At 41.5% G+C, this 24,045-nt stretch overlaps 1 protein-coding gene across 1 annotated transcript in view; it reads left to right on the top strand.

Moving 5' to 3' along the window:
* The first annotated feature begins 6,118 nt into the window (after window positions 1-6,118).
* The window catches only part of TES (testin LIM domain protein), a 30,526-nt gene continuing 12,599 nt past the window's right edge, over window positions 6,119-24,045 (top strand). Inside the window, exons 1-2 of the mRNA XM_075743881.1 lie at window positions 6,119-6,305; window positions 18,229-18,314. Coding sequence (XP_075599996.1) covers window positions 6,279-6,305; window positions 18,229-18,314 — 113 coding nt within the window. The 5' untranslated portion in view covers window positions 6,119-6,278. The remainder of the gene's footprint in view (window positions 6,306-18,228; window positions 18,315-24,045) is intronic.

The following is a 24,045-nucleotide window of genomic DNA, read 5'->3' as shown; positions in this document are numbered from 1 at the left end:
TTTCAAGATTTTGCTACTAGACATTGAGAGACAACTGACATAAAAGATAAATATCAAATTTTTTGATCTCTCTTCAGATGGAAAATACAAGTGTCTAGATAGCTGTTCCAAATCAAAGTAAAACATTAGAATCCAACAGAAATCATAATAAGGAAAAACTGCCACAACAGAATTCCTAAAAAAAAAAAAATCATGTTTAGCTTTTGCTATTTTCTCACATATTTAGGTGAGATAACACCTATGAGTACTGTCAAAAATCAAATCACAGAATCACAGAATGGCTGAGGTTGGCAGGGACCTCTGGAGATCATCTGGTTCAACCCCCCCACTCAAGCAAGGTCACCTACAGCATGTTACACAGGACCATGTCCAGATGGCTTTTGAATATCTCCAAGGAGATATGGTCAGCTCCCAGCATGTACCAGTGCCTGGGGTTGTTCCTCCCCAGTTGCAGGACTTTGCAATTCCCTTTGTTGAACTGCATGAGGTTCCTGTCAGCCCATTTCTCCAGCCTGTCAAGATCCCTCTGGATGTCAGCATGACCCTCTGGTGTATCAGTCACACCTACCAGTTTTGTGTCATCAGCAAGCTTGCTGAGGATACACTCTGCCCCATCATCCATTAATGAAGAAGCTTCTCTCATCTACCAAGCAGTCATCTCATCATAAAAGGTTATTAGGTTGGTCAAGTATGACTTCCCCTTGGTGAATCCATGCTGACTATCTTTTTGTCCTTTATATGCCTGGAAATGATTTCCAGGATTAGCTCCATCACTTTCACAGGGATCAAGGTGAGGCTGACTGGCCTTTAGTCCTCCTCCTTGCTTTTTCTGAAGATAGGAGTGACATTTGCTTTCCTCCAGTCTTCAGGCACTTCTCCCAGTCACCATGATCAATCAAAAATTACCAATTTACCTCACAATGGCATCATCCAGCTTCCTTGGTACTCATGGGTACCTCCCATCAGGGCCCATACACTTCTGTATGTCCAGTTTGCTTCCAGTATGCCCTGACCTGATCCTCTTCCACCCAAGGTACGTCTTCCTTGCTCCAGTCTTTTCCCCTGGTCTGTGGGATTTCTGAAGGCCAGGCTTATTAGCAAAGACTGAGGTGAAGATGGTTTTCAGTACCTCAGCCTTTTGCATGTCCTGTGTCACGAGGGCCCCTGCCCCATTCAGCAGCAGGCCTACATTTCCCCTACTCTTCCTTCTGCTACTTGTGAACCCCTTCTTGTTGCTTTTGACATCACTTGTCAGGTTCAACTCCAGGTGGGCTTTGGCTTTCATAAGCATGTCTTTGCATGCTTGGACAGTGCCTCCATATTGCTCCCAGCTCACCTGTCCCTGCTTCCACCTTCTGTACATTCCCTTTTTATGTTTGAGTTTTGCCAGGAGCTCCTTGTTCATCCATGAATGAAATATTTATGGAAACTTACTATACAATAAGCTTTTCAAAGTGTATCTCTGGCTTTACTTATTATTTTTCTGACACCATATTTATATATATTTTTTTAAATACAATTAATGATTCATTTTGAATAAGTGTTGGTGGTTGTTTTGGTCTAAGTACATTTACCTCAATTAGAGATTTAATAATGCAGGAACCTTCTTCATGTTGGCGTGTTTGTGACTGATTTTATGACTGAAATTAATTAAAGAATTAGCTCCATTCTCCACTACATAAATTCTGAGTAATATCCAGTAAAGTCTAAAAGTTATGCACTATAATGCTTGGTTTCTATGCTAGGGCACCTAAAGCACATAGAGTTCACGGAAGAGTTCCATAATCCAGAACAGACTCCAAGCCATGAAGCATACTGAGGAAGAACCACAATCAGCAAGCAGCTGCCTCCCAACTTATCTGAATCACCCATACTTGATAGAAAACATTTCTGCCTGTTGGGAAACAGAGCCTCCTTCTATCCCAGTTCTTTCAAAGAATAAAGCACAGCTCATTCTTTCCTTTTAGAAGAGGTTTTTCATTTGTTTTCCCTCCTCCCCTTCTCTTTCTGCCTCTAATACTGCCCACAAGGTAGAAGATACAAGTTCAAGTTCCTCATCTGATTGAAGGAAGATTTGATTTTCCCAGCAAGCGCCATAATCATGAAGTTGCAGCACGTTTTTTCACCATTTTGCTTTGCTGGTGTTTCAAGAACTGAAGATTTACAGGGACAGGCAAGTAGAAAAAGAAAGAGTGTGACGGTAGCCTGTGTGAAGGGTTCTCTGGATGACAGTTCCTCCTAACCTGTAATACTGTAGCTTTACCCCATATCTGGTTAATGCAGGTCTTGGGACTGCATACCCACTAAGACAGACATACTACTCTCTCACTATTTCAATGGACCTCTTTCTCTCTTCAAAAGCATAGTTAAAACATCTCATTTAACTATGTAGCCAAAGTCTGGTAACTAGGCCACAGTTCTAACAGATGGAAGCTGCAGTTCGAATTTCCATCAGGCTGAGGAAAGCTTACAACTTTGTATTTCAACCTATCTACATGAGCATTACCAAAAAAGTGGGGCAGAGCCTCTTCTCACTATATTCTTTTAAAAAAGCAATAGCTGTTACTGAATTTCATAAGGACCTTAAATCAGCTTCTATTTCATGCATGGTCCGAAACTTCCTAACACATTAAGCCTCTCTGAAAAGTTAAATACAATGAAGCTTAGTCTCTAGATCTTGAATGGACCAAGCATGAAACACATATCAAATTACTCTGTCAATACTAACATTCACAGAATCTCAAATCTAAGTTAAGAAAAAGTAGAACAATTAGCATTAACGTACAATGGAGAACTAAGTATACGCTCAGCTGGGAAGCAGATAATCAGTAATGCAGTAAGATTTGCAGCTTAGGGACCCAAGTTCCCTTCTGAGTTTTTTATTGGACCTACCCCAAGACATTCCATGTAACATTCCTGTTTTATCCAAATGGATACAAAAAGGCAAATGTTATTCCTTTCTCAAACTGAAACGTTTTTTGAAAACTAAATTAGTGTATTAAGCCACTTTGAGGCAAGACAGATTCCTATATTTACTTTACACTTAAGATTATATTTACAAAAAAAATCTTAAAAGCACACAGTGTCATTAGTTATAACATATGAAGCTCTGAGTAAACAGCACAACTAGAAGAATTTAGCTGGAAGCTAGTCTGAAGTATTTGCTTCAAACTTTAAACAAAAGAACTATTTATTAAATAACAGGTTTAATAGAAACAAATTTTCAGCATTGCTAAGTCATTATGATACATCCTTTCTCTCATTCAAGGATGGACTTATAAATCATCTGTACAATCTACATATCAAATGTTTGGAGATACATACTTACTCCAAATGCATTCATCATTATGGTATCTGAATGCAAAGAAAATTATAAAACCAAGAGGACAATCTGACAGATCGTCCACTCTCTGTTGTCTGTGTTCCCAGAAGTGTGTATGGTAGAAGTATTAGCTTTTTCCCATCTTCTGTCCATTGTGTCCATGAACGTTGCTGTGGGAAAGTTAATGGTGGCATGTGTCTTGCTCTTTCTTCAAAAAATACTAATATTTAAAACAGGTATTCAACATTTCCTAGACAGTTATGAAAAACCTCATCTCTGCGCCCTGGCACATTTCAATGCTGTGCACCTGGCAACTTTAGAATCCTTAAGGGGAAGAGTGATACAGGATCACATTCACTGAATAGGAACTTATTTCTGCCAGAATAATTGAAGTCATAGAAAACACAGAAAACACTTAGAATCTTAAAATGCATTTCTTTATTGATCCAGGTCTCAGAGGAAGGGTGTTCCAACAGCAATCTGCTGGTTTGCAAAATATAAGTCTTATATCACTGTCTGCATTTTCCATTACATATATGAATTTCTATGCTTCATATACAAATTCATAGATAGGAAGGCTGTTAAAGTTTACTATATTTTGGCATTAAATTACACAATTGAAAGATGCACAAATCACAACCAGAGCATCTCCAACTCAAGAGATACAAGAAAAATATACGCAAAAGAAATTATTGTTAACCCAGCAGTGTCATAGCTTAGTGGGGGGGGGGGGAAGAATAAAAATGTCATGATCAAAACCATTATTACGCTATTATTCTCAGGGAGATAAGAATAAGCAAAATACACTTAAATCACAGAAGATCTTGTTTCACTTTTTTAGCTTCCTAAAATGCAAATATGGTTCTACATCCATTCCCATATGAAAAGCATATAATGAGGACTATAAGACTTTCATTTCTCTGCTTAGCACAGTCAAAGGTACCTAGCAAGTCTTTGTAATTGCTGGCATTTTCCACTATTACATTATATCATTTAACAGCACATTCATAGAACAGGAATCATCTCCTGCTCAGTCCTTTCATCTTAGTCTGACAAAGTCACATGGATGGTATTTAAACTATATTGGTCCCAGGTGTACCACCATTTCAGGCACTCTAAGTTCCCCTTGTCTTTCACCCCCAAAACCAGCAGGAAGGAAACACTAAACCAAACAAAACAGAATGAGAACAAGAAATGAAAAACAGAATTTCAAAACCAAACAAAATTCACGCAACAGCCCTTAATATTCACCTCCCTTCGGAACAGGCACAGACTGAGCACAGCAGCACTACCTGATGGTCTTTGTTCTCTCATTTTTTCTAATGTTATGGCTTGAGACCATCTTCTCTTAGCTTTGTACTGAACTTCTTGGCCAAGGTCTGCTGCATAGATTCATTGATAGGAGCAGTCAGCCCATGCCATACACCGTGATGCCTGTTCCAGCAGAAAAGTCAGAGTTTTGCTTTTACCTCTTAACAGGCAACAAACAGACCCAGTCTCATTTTTGCTTTGTTGCAAACACCTTTCAACAAGTGATGGCAGACAAAAAAAAATTAAGTACTGAAAGAGAAGTATATTTGGCCTCTGAAGAAATAAAATGACTTGAGACTTACTTGAGAAAAGTTGGTATGTGTGGAGAGAAAAGATTAGGTTCTGCAGATGAATGACAATCTACCAAACTACTCACAATTACTGCCTAGGGTAGCCATAAAGTCTGTAGGAATGTTTGTTACTTTTTCCAAAGACCAAAATAAATATGAAAGAAGAAAATAAGTATGGAAGTATTCAATTTTGCAAACGCTTAATTGTTCTGTCATTTTATATTACATATACATTATATTTGTTTTATATTATCAGTGACATCCCAAGACTGATCACGTGCATATGAGTTTGAAGACTGGGATCAAAGTCTAAATTTTTTTCACAGTATTCATTCAGTGCCAACGAGAGAAAAAATTTTTGTTTGGTTCAATGAATAGACAAAAATCACTAATGTGAAACGCGCAGAAACCCATGCTGAGATCAGGTTCTGGAGAGTCAAAACCTCTTCAGGTGGAAGCAAATCCACCTGGGCAAAACTAGTAATTTCCTCCTGATGTAGTGGAGGTGAGAGGGAGCAGAATTAGGCCACAGAATTTGCATCAACGAGCAGTTCTACACAAACTCAGGGGACTGGGCTGGGCAGAAGGCCAGCAGCAGGGTTTGGGCTGGTCAGAAGGTCGGCAGTAGGGTCCTGCCCCAATCGCCCCACAACCAATGCTCCTCCTTTGCCTCCACGAGAGCTCAGCCCCAGCAGGGTGAAACTTTTAACTGTTTTTACAAAGCTGTGCCCAGCCTCTCCCCAGCACAGCCTGAGCACCAGGCAGCCTCCTGGACCGCCAGCAGGAAGGTGGGGGCTGGGGCCCGGCCCTGGCGGGCATGGCACGGTCGAGAAGCGGCTGAGGGAACAGCCTCGGCAAGGCCTCGCCCGCTCTCACCTCCCACTCCTACTCATGTCAACAAATGAGTCCGAGATTTTTTTTTTTTTTTTTTTCCCCCCCTCCAGGAGCACCGCGTTTCCAGGCGTCTGTACTCGAAGGTAAAGCGCTGCGCCAGCAAATGCCTTCCCGGTGACCTTATCATCCCACCAGCGATGACTCAAAAGCCCTGCCCGCAGGCCGGCCTCCCGCCAGGCCCGGCTCCCCCGCTGCCGGCACCGGGACGGGCAGGGCAGACAGGGCCGGGCAGGGCGGCGCGGCGGCGGCGGGTGATTGGCTGGCGGGCCCGCGGGCGGCCGGGCGGGGATTGGCTGCCGCCCTGCCTTTGTTCGGCTGCAGCCACTGCCGCAGGGCAGCGGAAGTTTGAGCGCGGCGGCGGTGGTGTCACCTCGCCTCAGCGCACCGCACCCCGGCGTCGCCGGACAGGAGCCGCCTCGCACCCCGCCCTGCTCCGGAGTCCGGCCCGGCCAGGCGGCAACATGGACCTGGAGAATAAAGTGAAAAAGGTAAGGTGGGGGCTGCCTGCCGAGTTACCTGCCGTGCCGGCCGGCATCCTTCTCCTCAGCGGGTGGCGGCCGCGGGTCTCCCTCGGCGCTGGAGTCGCCTCCCGAGCGCTGGGGTCGGCCGCGGAGCGGTGCGTCCCTCCCGGCGCCCTGCCTCTCCCGCTCAGGCTCCATCGCCCCATCGCAAAGGTGGGGGGAGGTGAGAGGCTGGGAGAGCTGCCGGCGAAATGACCTCTGCTGCCTCGCCCTCGAGAGGAACAAAAAACTTCTCCTCCGGTCCCGACGCTAAGTAAGAGGCTGCGGTTTGTTCCCCAGGTAGCCGAGTGGGTACCCCTGTCCTGTCTTGCAAGTAAAAACATGTATCCCCCCAAAAAAAATCCCCTGATATCTAGTAGTTGTGTTCAGGTATGTGCTCAGTGTATGTGTGAAACCTAAATTACGTGCTGTTCGTCGATATGCTGAAGATTAATTTCTGACCTTTGATGTGACTAGCCCATTACAAATGTGTTGTCAGCTTTTGTATCGATTACGCTCCTGAGACAGAAACTTAGAGGTGGTTTGCTGGGGAAGGGGGCAAGAGTTGTTTTGGGTTGGCTTTTTTTTTAAGGCATATTAACTAGTTTGCTTGGAGTAGCTGGCAAGAAGTAAAGGATAAGTGACAGAAGTGAGAAGTAATCCAATTGTATTAGCTATTTTTCCAAAACTTGCTATTGAAAACTTTGTATGTAAAACTGATTTAATGTGGGACACACCTTTGAATCTGTGTTTTTCAGTGCTTTTGCCAATTAAATGCAGCACTGAAGTGAGGACTTCTTTTAGTAAGAACTTCTTTATGGTCTCTGTTAGGACAGTATTTGATAAAGGCAGAAAGAGCTTTGTATATGAACATGGATTAAATCTGTACATAACCCACATTGATATACCAAAGCTAGTCTCTTGAAATGCATGTTGTATGGATATATGTGGTTTGTATTCCTGAATTATTATGTTTAAGGGTAGTAACTTGTTTTAAATTATATATGTGTGCTTTTGTATACCTGTATGCTTTTCAAACTTTCAGGCTAGAAACTGACTCAGATATGGAAACAGTCGTGCAGCATGGAAGGTTACCTGTTAAGTCAAGGCTGAATCCTAGTGAAGCAGGTTGGCCTTGGGTTACAGCTTTCTCCAAGTCATGTAACTGCATGTGATGATGTCAGCTGGATGAGGTTCGTAGTTTGGAGAAACTGCATATCTCATCCCTCAGTCAACTCAAGGATATCAGTGTATAGATGGGTGTAGCTAAGTACTATCACTGCCTTTACAGGCTAGTTGTGTGCATAGAGTTGTCCCCTATGTGTGACTGGATGTAATGAAAACAAGCTTCTTAATTTGATTTGCTTATACGTTCTAAGCCCATTTTGAAACTTGATGGCTTCACAGAACTTGGTCACTGAAAGTTTTTTGAATTCCAGGAGGGGGGAGATGCATATTTGTGGAAGATACAGCATTCCTATTCAGAATTTCTCTATCTAAAGAGAAAATAAATATGTGCTGTGAAATACAGATAAAAATCTGCTGATAATGGAGTCTTGATTTGAGTGAACTTGTAGTGGCTGAACATCTGCTTTAAATTGCACTGTAATTATTGGGTAGTTATGTGTGTTGTAAGTTTATTTGACTATTTTTGGTCACCTTTTACTCTTCTTTCATAAATTTAAGATTCCTGAAGATTTTTCTGAACTCGCTCAGACAGATGCAGAAGTTGGTGCAACAGTAGAAAGCTGCAAAGCTCTGTTTATAGAAAGTAATTTTTATTTTCTATTCTGTTCAATTTTGCTATTAATACTGCTGAGAGATGTTTATGAAGAGTTCTTCACATTTTCTCTGTTTCTATTAAACATATGTTCAGAATACTTCTGTTCTTCCTGTGTCTCCCCTCCTTTGTTTACATCTCCTCATCACCTTCTTTCTCTTTATAACTTAGATGAAGCTCATTTGCCAAGGGAACAGAGGATCTGGGACAAGTCAATGCAGGGACAACTGGGAAGCTTTGCTATGTACCCGTGTGTTTGGTACTAAATCCTTTTCTTCTTTTTTGACTACCGATACTTACTTAATAAAAACTTTTTCAGATTTTGAACATTGGAATGAATAACAGTTCATATCAACTCTGCAATAGCTGCATGTCTTCAGTCTTCACCCTGTAATTCCTATTCTCAACCGGTTTGTTTCCTTATCTTTACTTCTCTCTTTTTTTTTCTTTTTTTTTTTCCCCTCTCCCCCCCTGCAACTTCCCCCTTTCTTGAAAGGTAGAAGAACATTTTGGGAAGTTTCTAGTAAAATTTATCAAAACCAATAAACTACTTGGCCTTTAAGAGAAACCTGTCTTGAGGTGGAGATGTCCCTGTCAGATTTTTAGTCCATCAGCAGTAATGGGTTACTTAACCATGCATCGTGGTTCTCACCCCTGACTTCAGGTCCTGTACCCTGGGCTGAAATAACTTGTCTTTTCACAAAATCTGCTTGCTACCTTATGTTAACTTTTTATTTTGTAGTGACATGTACCTATTTACTGCCTGGCAAATGAAGATAAATGTTAGGGGCTAATGAGCGGCTGACCTGCCTGTTGGGTAGGAAATTCCAAGAACACTGGCAGAAGAAAGCAGGAATTGCCACGTTGTCCCAAAATAAGTTGCCATTCCCTTGCTTTTCTGAACTTAGATTCTGAGTTTAGAAGTTGGCTGTTCTGTAACCCTGGCGTTCAGCAGAGCAGAGGGAAGTGAATGGCTGGTGGAACAGTGCAGGGTGTGGAGGCTGTGACACCCAGCTCATGCCGTAAGGGAACAATTTCTGCCTCCCACCCACAACTGCTAATGTGTGACTGCACAGGGTAATATAATGGGACATCTTCTGCTTCTAGAAAACTCAAGAGATGAAATTTCCAAGGTGACATTTCTAAGATTTCTCCAAGTGTCAGTAGTCCATGAGTCCATTCTGCAGTTGTGAGCTTCTGCATTGTCTCTTTGGAAAACTCATGTTGGCTTTCAAGTAGCTGGACTGTACTGGAGAAAAACACGTGCATATATGTGAATAGTGCATCTGTATCTATGTGTCTGGGTTTGTACAAAAAGAAAACACTTCTGAACTGGCTGAGGAAAGTCTGTTTTCATTGTTTATACCAGGTTTAGGGTTTTTTTTTTTTCCCCAAAATTTAACAGTTCTAGCACAGCTCATCAAACAGGAGTTGTGTCCCTTCCAGTACAAGACCACTAGGGCTCAAACAACCTACCTGTCCTTCAGCAGGAAGAACTACTGCCCCACCTGCTGCAATTTCAAGCACATCCTTTTAGTAGTAAATAGCTTATGTATTTGCTGTCAGGTAACAGAAAAGCAGCAGTCCTATGTAATATACCCTTCTTAAGTGTTTGGCTGTGAGGAATCTAAGGATGCAATTACTTCAGCTCAGACTCTTCATTTAACTACTTCTGTTTGGTTTATTTTGTGCTCTAAAACTCGTCTTGCTGTCTTCACAGTAGGCCAGAGGAAGCAAGCATCTGTGTAGCCAGATATCTCTCTTGGTCTGAATCCTGAGTTCTGAACAACCACAATCTGCAAGAAACACAGATTTCAGAATGAATATTCAGCACTGAGAGTATATGCAGAACGTATACATATATGTGGAATAACATGTAACTTTTTTGTAGTCAGGTCACCGTGCTTCTTGGAGACACAAAATGACTGGCAAACATCTAGGCCGTGAATAGTGTGGGAAAACATAGCTGCAGGGCAGGCTTTTTAGCTACTATATGAATACTAAATCTGATAGCTTACTGTCTGTTACAATTTCCCTTTAAAGGGAATGGGGGGTTTAAGGCTGACTATACAGTTTTCTCCTTTTTCTCAGGAGGAATTGGATTTGCTTTTGCATTTGAGGATCATGAAGATAGCTTTGTATATAAAAAGAGATTGCACAACAGATCTGAAGCATAAAAACTAGCTCCAGCTTGAAAAGTACTTGTGCAACAGACCGACCACTATTTCTCCCAAGTACAATATACACTGTGTTCTCAAACCTTGCTTTGGGGGTATAGGGAGAATGAAGATTTAATGCTTTTTGTTGAAGACCCTGTTAGAACAAAGTTCCATAGTCTGGATTCCTGCCCTGTCTGTCACCTCTATGAACTTGGTAAAATGAATCAGTAGGTCACGGTTCTGCTTTGCAGTCCTGCTGGCAGCATAGTCTCATGCTTCACAAGAGAAAATAAGAATCTGGCAGCAAGCTTGTTCTCTATAAGCTTTCACAGTATAATACTTGCTTTATAAAATAAACTTTGATTATAATGGAGAAGGGGCAGAGGAGTTTGGGGAGGAGAGGTGCAACTTCTTCAGTGTGGAACGTCTGTGTGGTTTTTTTCCTATGGCATGAGACTTGGTTTGTTCTGTTGCGGTGGAAAACCAAACACAGAGTGCTTTAGACATTGTTAAGTCAACAACTGTAATGTTCTTTGATAAATGAACGGTGAATAAAGTACGTATAGGAGCAAAGTCAACTTTTTCATGTTTTGCAAAGCATGATTTAGTAATATTTGCTGGGCTCCGCTTCCTGTTTGAGGTCATTGTTTGTTGTGGTGTTATTACCATGGAAACCCACGATAGTAGAGCTTTTTTGCTGTTCCTTATGTATAGCAAGATCAAGGAAATGCAAATTTATTAATGGGTGCGTTTTGCCTGCAAGGAGAAGTATGAAAACAAGTGTGGAGGTGTGAGCAGAACTACTTCAGTTTTGTTAACAAGGAAACAAGTAACTGCTTCCTGCATATGTTGTGGTGGGATTTTTTCCCCTCTAAACTTTTTTAAAAAAATAAAAAATTAGTGTGAATCGTTTTCAGGAACACCTGTCTGAAGGCACACCCCTAGCTACTTTTTGTCCATTGTTCCTGGATATCAGCTTGGCAAAGACAGCTAGGCTAAATAAAACTTTTTTTCTGTGGCAAAAGTTCCCCTCAGGTATTTGACCATAAAATATCATTAAATGCCTGAATAGCAAGCGAAGAAACCCTTTGGATGCAGGACTGCATGACTTCTAAGATCAGGGGAAACTTTCTTTGATATGGCATAGTTATAAATCAAGTATTAAACAGTAACATGAAAAAGTAACTTTAAGTTACAGTATTCTGTCTTTTAAAGGCACAAAGATCTGTTTCTGCAAATGTTCTGGGAAAAAACATGTTTTTCTTTTCCTCTAAGTAAAATAATAATGGTGAGTAGCAGTTGTGAATTAAATTTTATTGGTAAAAGTTGATAAAAACACATTTCTTTTACCTCAAGAAAGTATACTGAACATATCTTGCAAATTAATGGCTTCTTCCTAGCAAACAGGAAGTTTACAGATGTAATGGAATAGATGTAAATATATATACTGTGCTGTATTTAAAAATTATGTTTTACAATCTTTTTAAAATAGATATGCATGTTTGGTTTATATACATACACATCCTGTACACATTTATGTGTTTTATATAGGATATAACATAATAAAACCCCTACTATATACTTTCTACTAACATGAAGAATTGGTGAGGTGGTTCTAGGTGCTGGAGACCTCAGGAAGAGTAGGGCTGTGAAGATGAAAGCTTGTCAAGCCTGTTATCTAGGCTCTCAGACTTGGTCAAGTGTAAAGAGAGTTAAGGAGGCTTCTGTCATCACAATTCCAGATTATGTTAGATGTAACTGTACTCTGGTACTGCTGTGTGTATGTTTCTGGTCTTTTTCTTTTTTTTTTTTAAAGACTGCCTAACTCTCCCTTTGTGCCTTGTTCCCATGTCTGAGGTTGTATAGCTGCAGCTTCTAAAAGCACTGGCTGAAAAAAAGTCGATCTTTAATCTTCCTGCAAGATCTTTAGATCCTAATAAGTGAATAGGTAGATTTCCATGTCTGCTTCTCCAAACCTAATATGAGAAGATGTGACTGGGTAAGAGAACTGATGCTAAAACAAAATTCACAAATATTGTGAAAATACCTCTGCAGCATTGGGTGATGGATAGTGCTGTATTGGAGGTTAATAGACAATGTTATAGTGTGTGTCAACTGCATTCAGACTTAGCTAGCATAATACTGGACTTTGTGTGTAAACACCACTTGTTTTCTACCCAGCTGAGATATTTTTAATAGCTGTAAGTCTTTTGACAGTAGACTGTGTAGCTATGTCTTAAATATTTATATTCTGAGCTGTTTGATATTTAGTTGAAGACATCACAATAAAATAAATTCCTAGTACTAGTGTACTGTCATAAGCTGCTGCAGCTCCTTGATTTATTCTTCTGCCCATCCCGCCCAGATCATCTTTCAAATATTTTTTTTTTGGATGCGACCATTTTGGCATCCTTCTTTCTGTGCAAATGAACTTCCTTAGCCAAGCTTCTCCATCTTAATCCCAGTCAACTTTTCCCTAAATCTAAATGCATATTTAAAAAAAGCTACGACAGACTTGCTATCAATTTTAATAGACATGTTAAATAATAACAAATATAGAGTGGTTTGTGGGATACTGCTCTTCAGTACAGATGAAACTTTTTTCTCTCTTCTCATACAGTGTCTGTAAAAGTCTTGTAAGATCATTATCCAGATATAATCATGTCTTTTGTGGGCAGGTTTTTTTTTCATTCTAGAATCATAAGAAATAACATAGGTTACAGCATCTAAACTTTAAAAACAGAAGACTTATTTTCATTTCCGGTTTGTTGTGTTTCCCTAATAGAGAAGACTTCTGCTGGTACAGAACGTAGTTATGCATGATCAGGTCTCAGCAATAAAGCACACACACACCACATGAGATTTCTAATGCGCCTTGTTCGCATAGTCTTTTTTTGTGTACTTGGCTTTACCTTCACTTCTTTGGAAGTTCCTAAAGTACATTAGGATATGCTACAAATCTGTTCTGTTGTGCTATACAGGTGTTTTTTTCAAGTTTAGGCTGGGAATGGGAAACATCACTTAATGTAGCCCCTCAAACATCCAAATGGATCAATAGTTAGGTAGTCTTCAAACAAGATCATCCCTGGGATTTTATGGTAAATCCAAGAATAGCTTTAGTGTGGATCTCTTCACTTCTGCCCTTGGACCACTCAAGGGTATGGGAGAAAAATTCTCTTCACTACCCTTTTTGTAGATCAAAGTCTATTCTGGGGCTCACTGTTAATTATTACAGCCCACTAATGACAACTTTCTCACTGTATAGCCATAACCTTTCAAATTCTGGAGAGGTCTCAAACCATGGAAAGACTTTGGATCTTCTGCAGAGACTAGGTACTAGTATTGTGTCTTACTGCCTGTGGCGAGGTGAAAGATTAATATGGCTCACCTGTTTGGTGATGCAGACATCCTCTCAGGGGGTAAAAATGAAAAGGAGCCAAGACCCGAGTTATGTCTGGTCTTTTGGTGGGACTGAGGAGGTAAAAGAGATCTTCTGGGAGGGAGACCTTTGTAAAGGGGCAGGAAGGTTGGAGCAGCTAGCTTTATTCCAGGGCTATATTTGTGCTGAGTGTGATGACTATTAAATTGTAACTATTAAAATAATTAAAGACTATCCAGTGTCAGGATACTCTTGGTATGGTTTGTGCCTGGCAGCTCAGTGGGAGGGAACAGAAATGACAGAATCAGACTCTGTACAGTGATAATATGAAAGACAGTGGGCAGAAGCTGCAACGTGAAAAATTCTGATTAAACATCTTTCCTCCGTGTGGTCCAGTGTCATAATAGGCTCTTCAATCTGCATCTCGACAAGGCACTGGGCAAATTTGATTTAGTTGCATCTGTTCTTTGTGGGCAGTTGGCTCACCTCCAGAGAGCCCTTTCAACTTAAAATAATCTATGCTTATTAAAAGCAAGTATAGGCAAGCTTTAATTTATCTATGATTTCTTGTTTAACAAACTTGACCATATTTTACCACTGAAGATCATCCTGCAGACTAAACTGGCCATCTGCCTCTACACGCATAATCTGTTTGAGTCCATGATTTATTTTTCATAGCTTCCCACGTGGGTTGACGCTTTGTTGTCTGATGGTCTGTGAAATCTCCTGTATTTATAGGAGTACAAATTCTGAAATCAGCATTCTAAAACTGCAACGAAGCAGGACTTCAATATTTGCCAGCAGGTTTAAATTAATGGGAGGGAGCAACAGGATTTGTTGAACATGACCAGGAATGAAAGTCCAATAAACTTAACAATAAACTCTTCCAATAAGCCAGGTTTAAGCTATTTCATAGCAACTGCTGTGTTTTTCTTGCCCATCTGAAGAAACTATTAAGCACTTGAATTGGACCATTTGTGTTTTTAAGATGACAGTAAGCTTCTATGCATGGCTCTTTAATGTAAAGATACCCAGCTTTTGACACTATTCCGGTCTGAACTGAAATGGGTCAGTCTTTCACTAATTCTCACTTAACTGTATCCATTTGAAATTCTTTGCCCTTGAGGACTGCTTAATCTTGAAAGCAGCATGCAACGGATGACCTCAATCATATTTATATTGTCTTCTGTACTCGGACTATTTAAATCTGTATTGGGTATGTTAGTAATACCAGATGGTTTCAGATAGCTTTTGCTGTAAAATGAAAATTAATGGCAGTAGACAGGCAGGAACCTTCTTCTGGCAGTGTTTCAGCTGACCCATCTGTGCCACTTCTCCCATAACTCCATTTATGGGGAAAATGGGTTCCCTCCTGTTCTCAGGCATGCGTTCCTGCTGCAGGGTGTGCTCAGCCTGTTCTGTATCTCGGGGTGCTCCAGCATTGAGCCAGCCATGGCCTTTGGAAGGCATGGGAAATAAACATAGGCAGCAGCAGTGAAGAAGCACACTGGAGCTTTAGGCTCTCTGAATTTCTCAAATTACAACAGAATTGGCCGCTGAAGAGGAAGCGGTCACTTCTGAGGCTGCCTTACCACTGAAATGGGTCCTGCCTGTTACAGGACTGTGGAGGAATGTTTGACATGCACTGACTTTTAGATAGTCAAACTCAAAACCATTGTGTGTTATGTCTTTATTTTTGGCCACACAGTTTCTCTGTCAGAACAAAGGCAGAGGCTGTGCCTGCATCTGGAATCATGTCTAATTTGGTTCTCAATGTGCTCAATTAGTTTTGAGCTAAACCTTTTCCATAAGGTGACCTAATATTGCATATAGAAAGGTCATTCTCTTCTTTCTGTTTCACAGCAAACTGAGAAATGCATTTCAAAACAAGTCTATCTCATTTGCTAATTAAATTTATTTGTCTCAAGCTGCATAACCATTTACTTCATGATGTGCTCTTTATTACTGGGGAGGTAATGTGGAATCCTGTATTTCTGAAAAAATCTGCTCTGAGACTGCTGGTTGTGAAGATGCAAGTAGGCTGGTTGTTGTCCGTGTAGTCTGGGGAGGGAGTATGTTTTGGGTGGAGTGGTTACACAGCACGTATTTCCTCTCATTAATTTGCTTCTGGAGAGGTATTTTTAGGTTAAAAACCCTTAAATGTTAGGGAGGCTTGGAAACAATATATTAAAAAATTTGCAAAAAAACACTTTAATTTGCTTACTTGCATTTCAGATCCTGTTTTAGGAACTCTTGAAATGTTAAGGCTATTGCTCTGTGTACAGTACAATAGTGCTCTGTACACAACTGATCTTGGGTTTATAAGCCTTCTAATTACAACACTAATAAAATTATCGTTATTCCCCTTTCTTTCCCTTCCCCTCTTTTTAAAGGAAGGGAGACCCCAAGCATGAAGAACTAATGCCTGTTTGTAGCTGAAGTAGCAGCAAGAGAAAATGGGTTAATATTTGCTTGCTGCTTTTGGTTTTTGTTTGTTTGGGGGTTTTTTTGGGGGGTGGGGAGGGTGGTTTTTTAGGGGAGTGCAAACATATCTCAAGTTTAACAGGTTTTTAGGGAGGATGGCATTAAAAAATGAGCAAAAAAAACCAAAACCCAAACAAAAACAACCTGTCCTGAAAAAAAAGAACACAATTGTTTTATGTTGCTTTAGCTTCCTCTTTAGTGAACATCCTGGCCAACATTTGTTCTCTCTGTGTGTGACTTGACAAGAGTGCTTAGTTGTTTTGTGATGTATGGGGTGCGCGTATGGCGGGGCTCTGGATTCCAGGTGAGAAGACCCCTGTAAACACCCATCTTGAGTGGAGACAAACTTTATTAACCCCTTAGCTTTATATATCCAACATAGACAAAAATGTTGTTTATGACAGAGAACTTAATCTTTAAAGTTGTTTATTTTAGATGTCTACTGGTCTGGCTTCAGTTTAGTGCCTATAGCATGTGAATTTCTTGAGCCCTTAGGCTGATAAAGATATCGCCACGATCACAGCAGGCTTGTATTTCTTCCAGATAAAGGAAGAAATAATTTCATGTCCCTCTGTCCATCCCTGCAGTTGCAAGCAGTAGCTTAATAGCTGCCAAAGTATCTCTTATTTCTAAATAGATGATGATCTGCAGGAAAGTTTTGTAATTTCCTCAGGGATGTCTAATGACTGTGGAGGGCAGTGATCCTTCAAATTACAAAATAACTGAAAACATAGTCTTCTCTGCATCTTATCATGTGTTCTGTGTTGAGCAAGTGGTTGTGAATAATGTGTACTTTCATTTTGGACAAACAAGTTGAAAGTTGAGCTGTTTATATCCTGTATGTACAAAAATAGTAGTATGACTTCTCAGAGTAAATTGCAAACTTCTTAATAAAACTGTATCACCACATCTAATAAACCCTGGCATTTCATTATTGTTGCCAGAACTAAGATTAGTACCAGAACTTGCCAGCTCTAGCTCACTTACCATTCATGGTAAAAGCCAAAATGGAGGTGAGCTGTCTCCTTCACGGTGACCATCCCTCCCACTGCATCCACCCACAGCTAACTGGGAGCCGCTGGAGCGCTGGATTCCCCTCTGTGTGTCGGGCAGGAGCCTGCACACCCAACCGTGGCCACTGTTCTTGGCCCTTCATCCCTCTGATTTAAGAGCGATGTTCCTGAAGGGCTTAAAGAGCTGGAGTAAGGCATTTTAAATTTACTGTGTTATATGAATGCATTAGTTATGGTGCTTGGTGTCTATTTTTCACCTCAAACTTCCAGTGGCTGTTACTCAAATTTGCTGATGTGTTGATATATTGTGTGAATAGTTGGCCTTTATGCTGTTTTTTTATATTCTCTCATATTTCCTCTGCGTTATGAATTGGTCGTCTGTCCTTGTAATCTTTTCACAGTGAAACCCTTTGCATATCATTTATGGTCATTGCTTTCGCTAACTGTGCTGTTTCTCTTTCTCCTTGGAAAGTAAGCTAGTATTAGTCCACTTGAATGTAACTGTAAAGGGTATGTTCTGCTCTCAGTCACTATCAGAGTAGTCCCAAATATATTTGGGAATATTAGACTAATCACTTTGTTTTCTTTATTCCTATCAGATGTTCAGGTTAATGCATATAAATGTGGGAACTGTTTATTTTTTGATCTCCTGTATTTTGCCAAGTCATACTGCAAATCACTTTGTCCTGACAGCTGGATTAAATGTCCTTTGACTTGAGGTCTTATGGCCTCACTCACTGTGGTTTCACAGCCACAGACCTAAGGAAGGGCTGCAAAGAATCTGCTGCTTTCCTTGTGTGAAGTTTGCAGAGTGAGGTGGCCTGGGGAGACAAGTCACCATAAAAATGCTTGGTTTTGGCTAAGGCTAATTCTGCCCGCTAGCTCAACCCTTTGAACAGGCTTGTGTGAACACTGTCGCTTACGGAGGTACAACAGAAAGGTGAGTGGACCCCAAAATACTGTCCTGATGTCAGCTTAGTCAATGCTTAATTGTTTGCTTTGGTTGTGGATTGTATGTTATGAAGGCAGCAGAAGTAAGATCATTCATGCAGCATATTTCTTGAAGCTGACTGTCACCATCTTGCTCTGTACACAGATGGGCTTGGGCCATGAGCAAGGATTTGGTGCCCCCTGCTTAAAGTGCAAGGATAAGTGTGAAGGATTTGAGCTTCACTTCTGGAGGTGAGTGACACCAGATGTCTCAAGCTGTGACTCAGCACCACAGATCTTGGTACATGAATGCAAATGTGTAAGTAACTGCTTTGTTGTCTCTTTCAATTAAATTATTCAGATGCTTTAAAGAAGCTGTGTCTAGGTTCAGGGTCAGGGCTTCTCAGCTGCGTTACAGCTGAGTGGTGAAGTATGTAATCACTTATGAACATAACTTCATCTGCACTGAAGTCAATGGTAATACTTCTACTGAAGCATTTGCTTTAGCTTAATAAACAGTTGAAGGAGATTTGTAAAAACACTTCTATCCCTACGGTAAGAGAGATGACAGGGAAGAAGCATGCTTTATGTCAGTATTAAAATGCTTTCTCAGCTCCTGACCAAATACATAAGCTTTCATCTGAGATTTTAGGTAAAATTATCTTATCTATGTTGAAGCTTTGTATACATCTACAAATGACTTTGAGGGGGAAGAGGTGTCATAATTCAAGTTCGATAGTACTTGGCCTTGGATGCATTGTTCTTAAACCAGTAAGAGTTGATGACAGTAGTGGTAAGTAGCCTATGCTGTGATCTATGCCATTCTGCAGAAACTTTGTATTCCATTAAGACCTTTTCTTGTTTTACTGTAACTAGATAGATAGATATATATCTCTAGCTACCCCAGTTCACTGATTATACTGGGTGTGCTTTAAGATGTAGCTTAGTGACTCTAATTTTTAAAAAAAAAAAATCCTTCTCAAAGGGAACAGCCTGGAAAAGACATTAAGATAATAATTATTGGTAGCACTAGCACACACTAGTAATGAAAATGATTACATTTCACCAATGCTATTTAGCTCCAGTCACAACTGTATCTGCAGTAGGGTTTTATTTTGTAGGGTTTTCTTAAGGTAGTCTTTACATCCCAGCCCTAGTGGCATCAGGTGCAGATAAGGCCTAGAAGATTTTACATCTTTGCCCAAGTATTTGACTGCAGCTGAGATTCAGTTTAGAAAATAACCAGACCACAGCAAAAACTTGTTACAAGCTGATGAGGGTATAGCTTCTTGGTTATGTATCTGTAATATGTAGCTATAGAAACAACTTACAGATAACCACATGGAACAAGAAGTGGTAATATGCTAATAAATAAATGTGATCATCTAAAAATAAATTATTAATTTATGGAAAGACTTTTTCAATATGTAGTCAGTGACCGAGGGGACTTGTGTAGAGGTACTAGGAAAATAGAACACAGTTAATGTGTGTAGGTAACTTAGTAAAACAGAATTTAAAAAATTGCAGGAGTAAATAATGGTGTTTGTCCATGGTTAGATGAGAAATTATGTCACTTCCTACTTGAAAGAAAGATCTTTTGTTCATAGTCAGTGTGATAGATGGGGAAATCACAAGTAAGGGAGGAAAAAAAGATTACTCCAGTTAACTTTTCTTCAACTCTTCCTTTTTATCCTCTTTTTCTTAGTTCCCATTGTTAGACCTTGTAATTCCTAGCTTATTCTTTAACAGGGGAGAATTTGGGATAGAAAGAAATAAAATGTGTAAAGTGATTTAGTCACGTAATAGCATGATTACCAAGTCAGAATGTGTCTGCTTCTGTGTGTGTATTTGGAGGGGGGGGGGGATGTGTGTGTGTTTTCTCTATACACATTTCAGTGCTCCTGTGGTTAGGGTTCATTGTGCCAGGTCGTGAATACAAAGCTCATCAAAGCATTCTCTCCTGAAAAGCAAGAGCTTGTAGATAGCAGTGGATTAAAGAGCAAGTAAGAAAAAGACATGAACCCAGTGGCTATTCAGTTAAGATTAAGATTTAATTTGGAAATCAAATCTATATAGGATAGACCAGGTAAATAAGGTGTCTGGAAGTAGTCTGAGAAGCATCATCTATGTGTGCCAGAGAAATGTGGCACATGGCTCTGAAACAGTTGAAGTTAGCCATTGTAGCAATTCAAGAATGGCTTTGAAAATAGCTGTTTCCCCAGCACAGCTGCTACTGGGGACACTAAGGGTGGGAATCTGAAGTCTGAAATCATGTTGTGTACACAGTTTTCAAAGGAAAAAATAGATTAATATGCTTTGCGTGATGCAGAGATTTTGGGAGTCCACCACTTGAACAGAAAGGGATGGATTCCAAATATCTATTCACTTAGTCATGTTAGCCTTAAAATCTGAAACTGTATTTTAAGTAGAAGCAAACTGTAGCACAATTGGACAGAATATTGTCTTTATAACATGAACAATCAAAATCAGTTCAAGCTTAATCACTGAGTTCACTATTGCTCAGCTGTAAAAGATAGGTGTTGAAGTAGGGATTGTAGTTAGAGAAACCGCTACACATGGTGGGGAAGAATAACTGGTGGGTTGACCCCAGCCAGCAGCCAAGCACCCACGCAGCTGCTTGCTCCCTGTCCCCTCACAGCAGGGTGGGGGAGTGAAAAGAGAGAATAAAAGTGAGAAAACTCGTAGGCTGAAATAAAGTCAGTTTAACAGGTGAAGGAAAGCAGCTGGCGGGGTGGGGGAGCAAGCAAGTGATGCAAAGGCACCATCTCTCACCAGCAGACTGATGCCCAGGCAGTCTCCAAGCACCATCCACTTTGTAAGTTAGAAACCCTGCCTTCCTCATCCTCTACCCCTGTCTTATTGCTGTGCATGATATTATATACCATGGACTATCCCTCTGGCCAGTTTGAGTCAGCTGTGGCCCCTCCCAGCTTCTTACCCACCCCCAGCTTACTTGCTGAGGTGGGGGCAGAGTCCAAAAAAAGAGGAAGCCTTGACACTACCAGAAGCACTCAGCAAAAGCAAGTGCGATCAACACTGTTCTAGCCACAAATACAAAGCACAGCACTGTATGGGCATTATGAAAAAGTTACCTCCGTATGAGTCGTGTTCGCAGGCTGCAGTCCTTACTGTGGTCTATGAAGGGGTGGCACTGCCCTCTCCTGGGTGGAGCTTCGGAGCTTCGGTGGATCATGTAATTCTTGGTCTAATACAGGAAATCTCCGGTGTACCTCAGAGAGCTACGATGTAATTTCTTACTGCATTTCTGTACAAAAGAGCCTCAGTTCTACCTTTGGGGAGTCAGATTGGAAAGTGCATGGAAAAAATACAAGTATACCTATCTAGTAGCAGGGGTTTACATGAAGTTGCTACGCTATTCTTCTCTGTACTGGGGGTGTTTGGAAAATACCTTTTCTGGGGTGGCAACTGCTCTTTAAGCACTTTGTGCTATAATTCTTGTGTGGGATGGTTATATAGGTGCAGAACTGTTAAAGTGGGCTAGGATAGAAATAATGGTAAACAGAACCCTTAGTAAAATTTCTCCTGAAAAGTTCTGAAAGGCTCAGTGTTCTGAGCTGAACACAAAATTAATACAGTGAGAGCCACGGTCTACAATGGTAGCTGAACGGTGAAAAACTACCTGCTTTATCTTAGTGTGTTAATAGTTTTTGCTTTTAAAACTGTCCTCGGAATCATGCTTCTCTCAAAGTGTAACAGCAGGAGCAGGCTGAGTCTTCTCAGTTCAGGTGTTAGAGTTCCTTCAGACTGCAAAACTGCCTCTGCACCATTAGCAGGGCAGGCTGGCTGTAAGAGATTGCTACTCGGATAAATGTTTGCTCTTTGGGAATGTTTCCCACTAGAGGGAGGTGTGGGACAGGAGTTGAAAGCTGCCAAAAGTAGGAGGGAAGGTTCTGATTTGTCTTGGTCGTGTATATACTGGAAAGTGGTAATTGTCTCCGGCATGGCTTGCCAAGATATTAAAAAGCTTCTGGAGACAAGAATCTTAAGCTTGGGAACAACCATTTTCAGCATCTGGCTTCTCTGCACAGGTACGATCCCTGGAAGGGAGGGAGAGCTTTAAGTTGGCTTTAATGTTTTCTGATACAGCTGTGATAGGCAAGTACTGAGGCACAGTTCAGAGTATTTATCATTACTATAGCTGCATTAATAGCAAGAAAATATAACAGAAGGAGTCATAGCAAGGACACAAGCCTCAGGATTTAACAGGTATTTGTGGAGGGCTTTTCTGCACTTGCTGCTGCTGCATCCTATCACTAGGAGCCACTGCAAAGCCAGTGTAGGAGGGGTCATGATCGGAATTAGTTTTTCTGGTGGGTTGACCCTGGCTGGAGGCCGGGTGCTCCCCAAAGCTGCTCTCTACTCCCCTCCTCAGCTGGGCAGGGGAGAGAAAATATAATGAAAGGCTCATGGGTTGAGATAAGGACAGGGAGAGATCACTCACCAGTTACCATCATGGGCAAAACAGACTCGACTTGGGGAAATGAATTTCATTTATTACCAATCAAATCAGAGTAATGAGAAATAAAAACTAAATCTTAAAAACACTTTCTCCCCCACCCCTCCCATCTTTCTGGGCTCAACTTCACTCCTGATTTCCCTCCCCCCTCCCCCCCCCCCCCCCCCCCCAGCAGTGCAGGGGGACAGGGAATGAGGGTTGGGGTCAGTTCATCACACATTGTCTCTGCTGCTCCTTTCTCCTCAGGGGAGGACTCCTCACACTCTGCCCCTGCTCCAGCATGGGGTCCCTCCCACAGGAGACCGTCCTCCACCAACTTCTCCAACATGAGTCCTTCCCATGGGCTACAGTTCTTCACCAACTGCTCCAAAATGGGGATCTCCCACAGGATGCAGACCTTCAGGAGCAAACTGCTCCAGCATGGGTCCCCCATGGGGTCACAAGTCCTGCCAGCGTACCTGCCCTCGTGCGGGCTCCTCTGTCCATGGGGCCACAGGTCCTGTCAGGAGCCTGTTCCAGTGCAGGCTTCCCACAGGGTCACAGCTTCCTTTGGGCATCCACATGCTCCAGCATGGGGTCCTCCACAGGCTGCAGGCGAATATCTGCTCCACCATGGACCTCCACGGGCTGCAGGGTGACAGCCTGTCTTGCCATGGTCTTCTCTACAGGCTGCAGTGGAATCTTTGCTCTGGCGCCTGGAGCACCTCCTGCCCCTCCTTCTTCACTGACCTTGGTGTCTGCGGGGTTGTTCCTCTCACATCTTCTCACTCCTCTCTCTGGCTGTAGACTGCTCCTGTTTGCTTTTTGGATTTTGTTTATTTTTCTTAAATGTGTTATCCCAGAGGCACTACCACCGTGGCTGATGGGCTCGTCCTTGGCTAGCAGTGGGTCCATCTTGGAGCCAGCTGACATTGGCTCTGTCAGACATGGGGGAAGCTTCTAGCAGCTTCTCACAGAAGCCACCCCTGTTGCCTCCCCCACTACCAAAACTTTGCCACACAAACCCAAGACATTTTTACTGTCCATACACCAAAACACAGAACAGTAGGAGGATGTTTGACATTTGATTTTGGAGAAGGAACTGGAAGTCTTTGATCCTTGCTGCCAGTAGACATCCAGAACACAGGAACTTAACAGCTTGGGAGAGATTGTGGAATCTGCTTATCTTCCTCCTTCCCCTCTTTCTACCAACCCAAGACCTGGAAGCAAGGCACAATCTACTAGATCTGTCTTTTACAGTGATATGCAACGTCTAATTGCACAAATTTTGAAACTTCCTCCTTATTTTCCATGTTTTGAATGGGGAGAAGCTTCCCAAACTACTCAGAATTGACTGGAGGAACATTTTTCTCCTTTGCTGAAGTCATGAGAGCTGTGAGTCATGAGCAGGAGTCCCCAATGCCGCCTCCAGCAGGGATCTTGCCGAATATTCTCAAGTGAAGGGAAAATCTTTTTGATAATGCAGATGGAGAGAACAAGCAATTC

The sequence above is a fragment of the Balearica regulorum genome, chromosome 1, assembly GCF_011004875.1.
Source record: "Balearica regulorum gibbericeps isolate bBalReg1 chromosome 1, bBalReg1.pri, whole genome shotgun sequence".
In the NCBI taxonomy this organism is placed as follows: Eukaryota; Metazoa; Chordata; class Aves; order Gruiformes; family Gruidae; genus Balearica; species Balearica regulorum.
The sequence above is the reverse complement of the archived record's forward strand: the minus strand, read 5'-3'. Positions and strand labels throughout refer to the sequence as shown.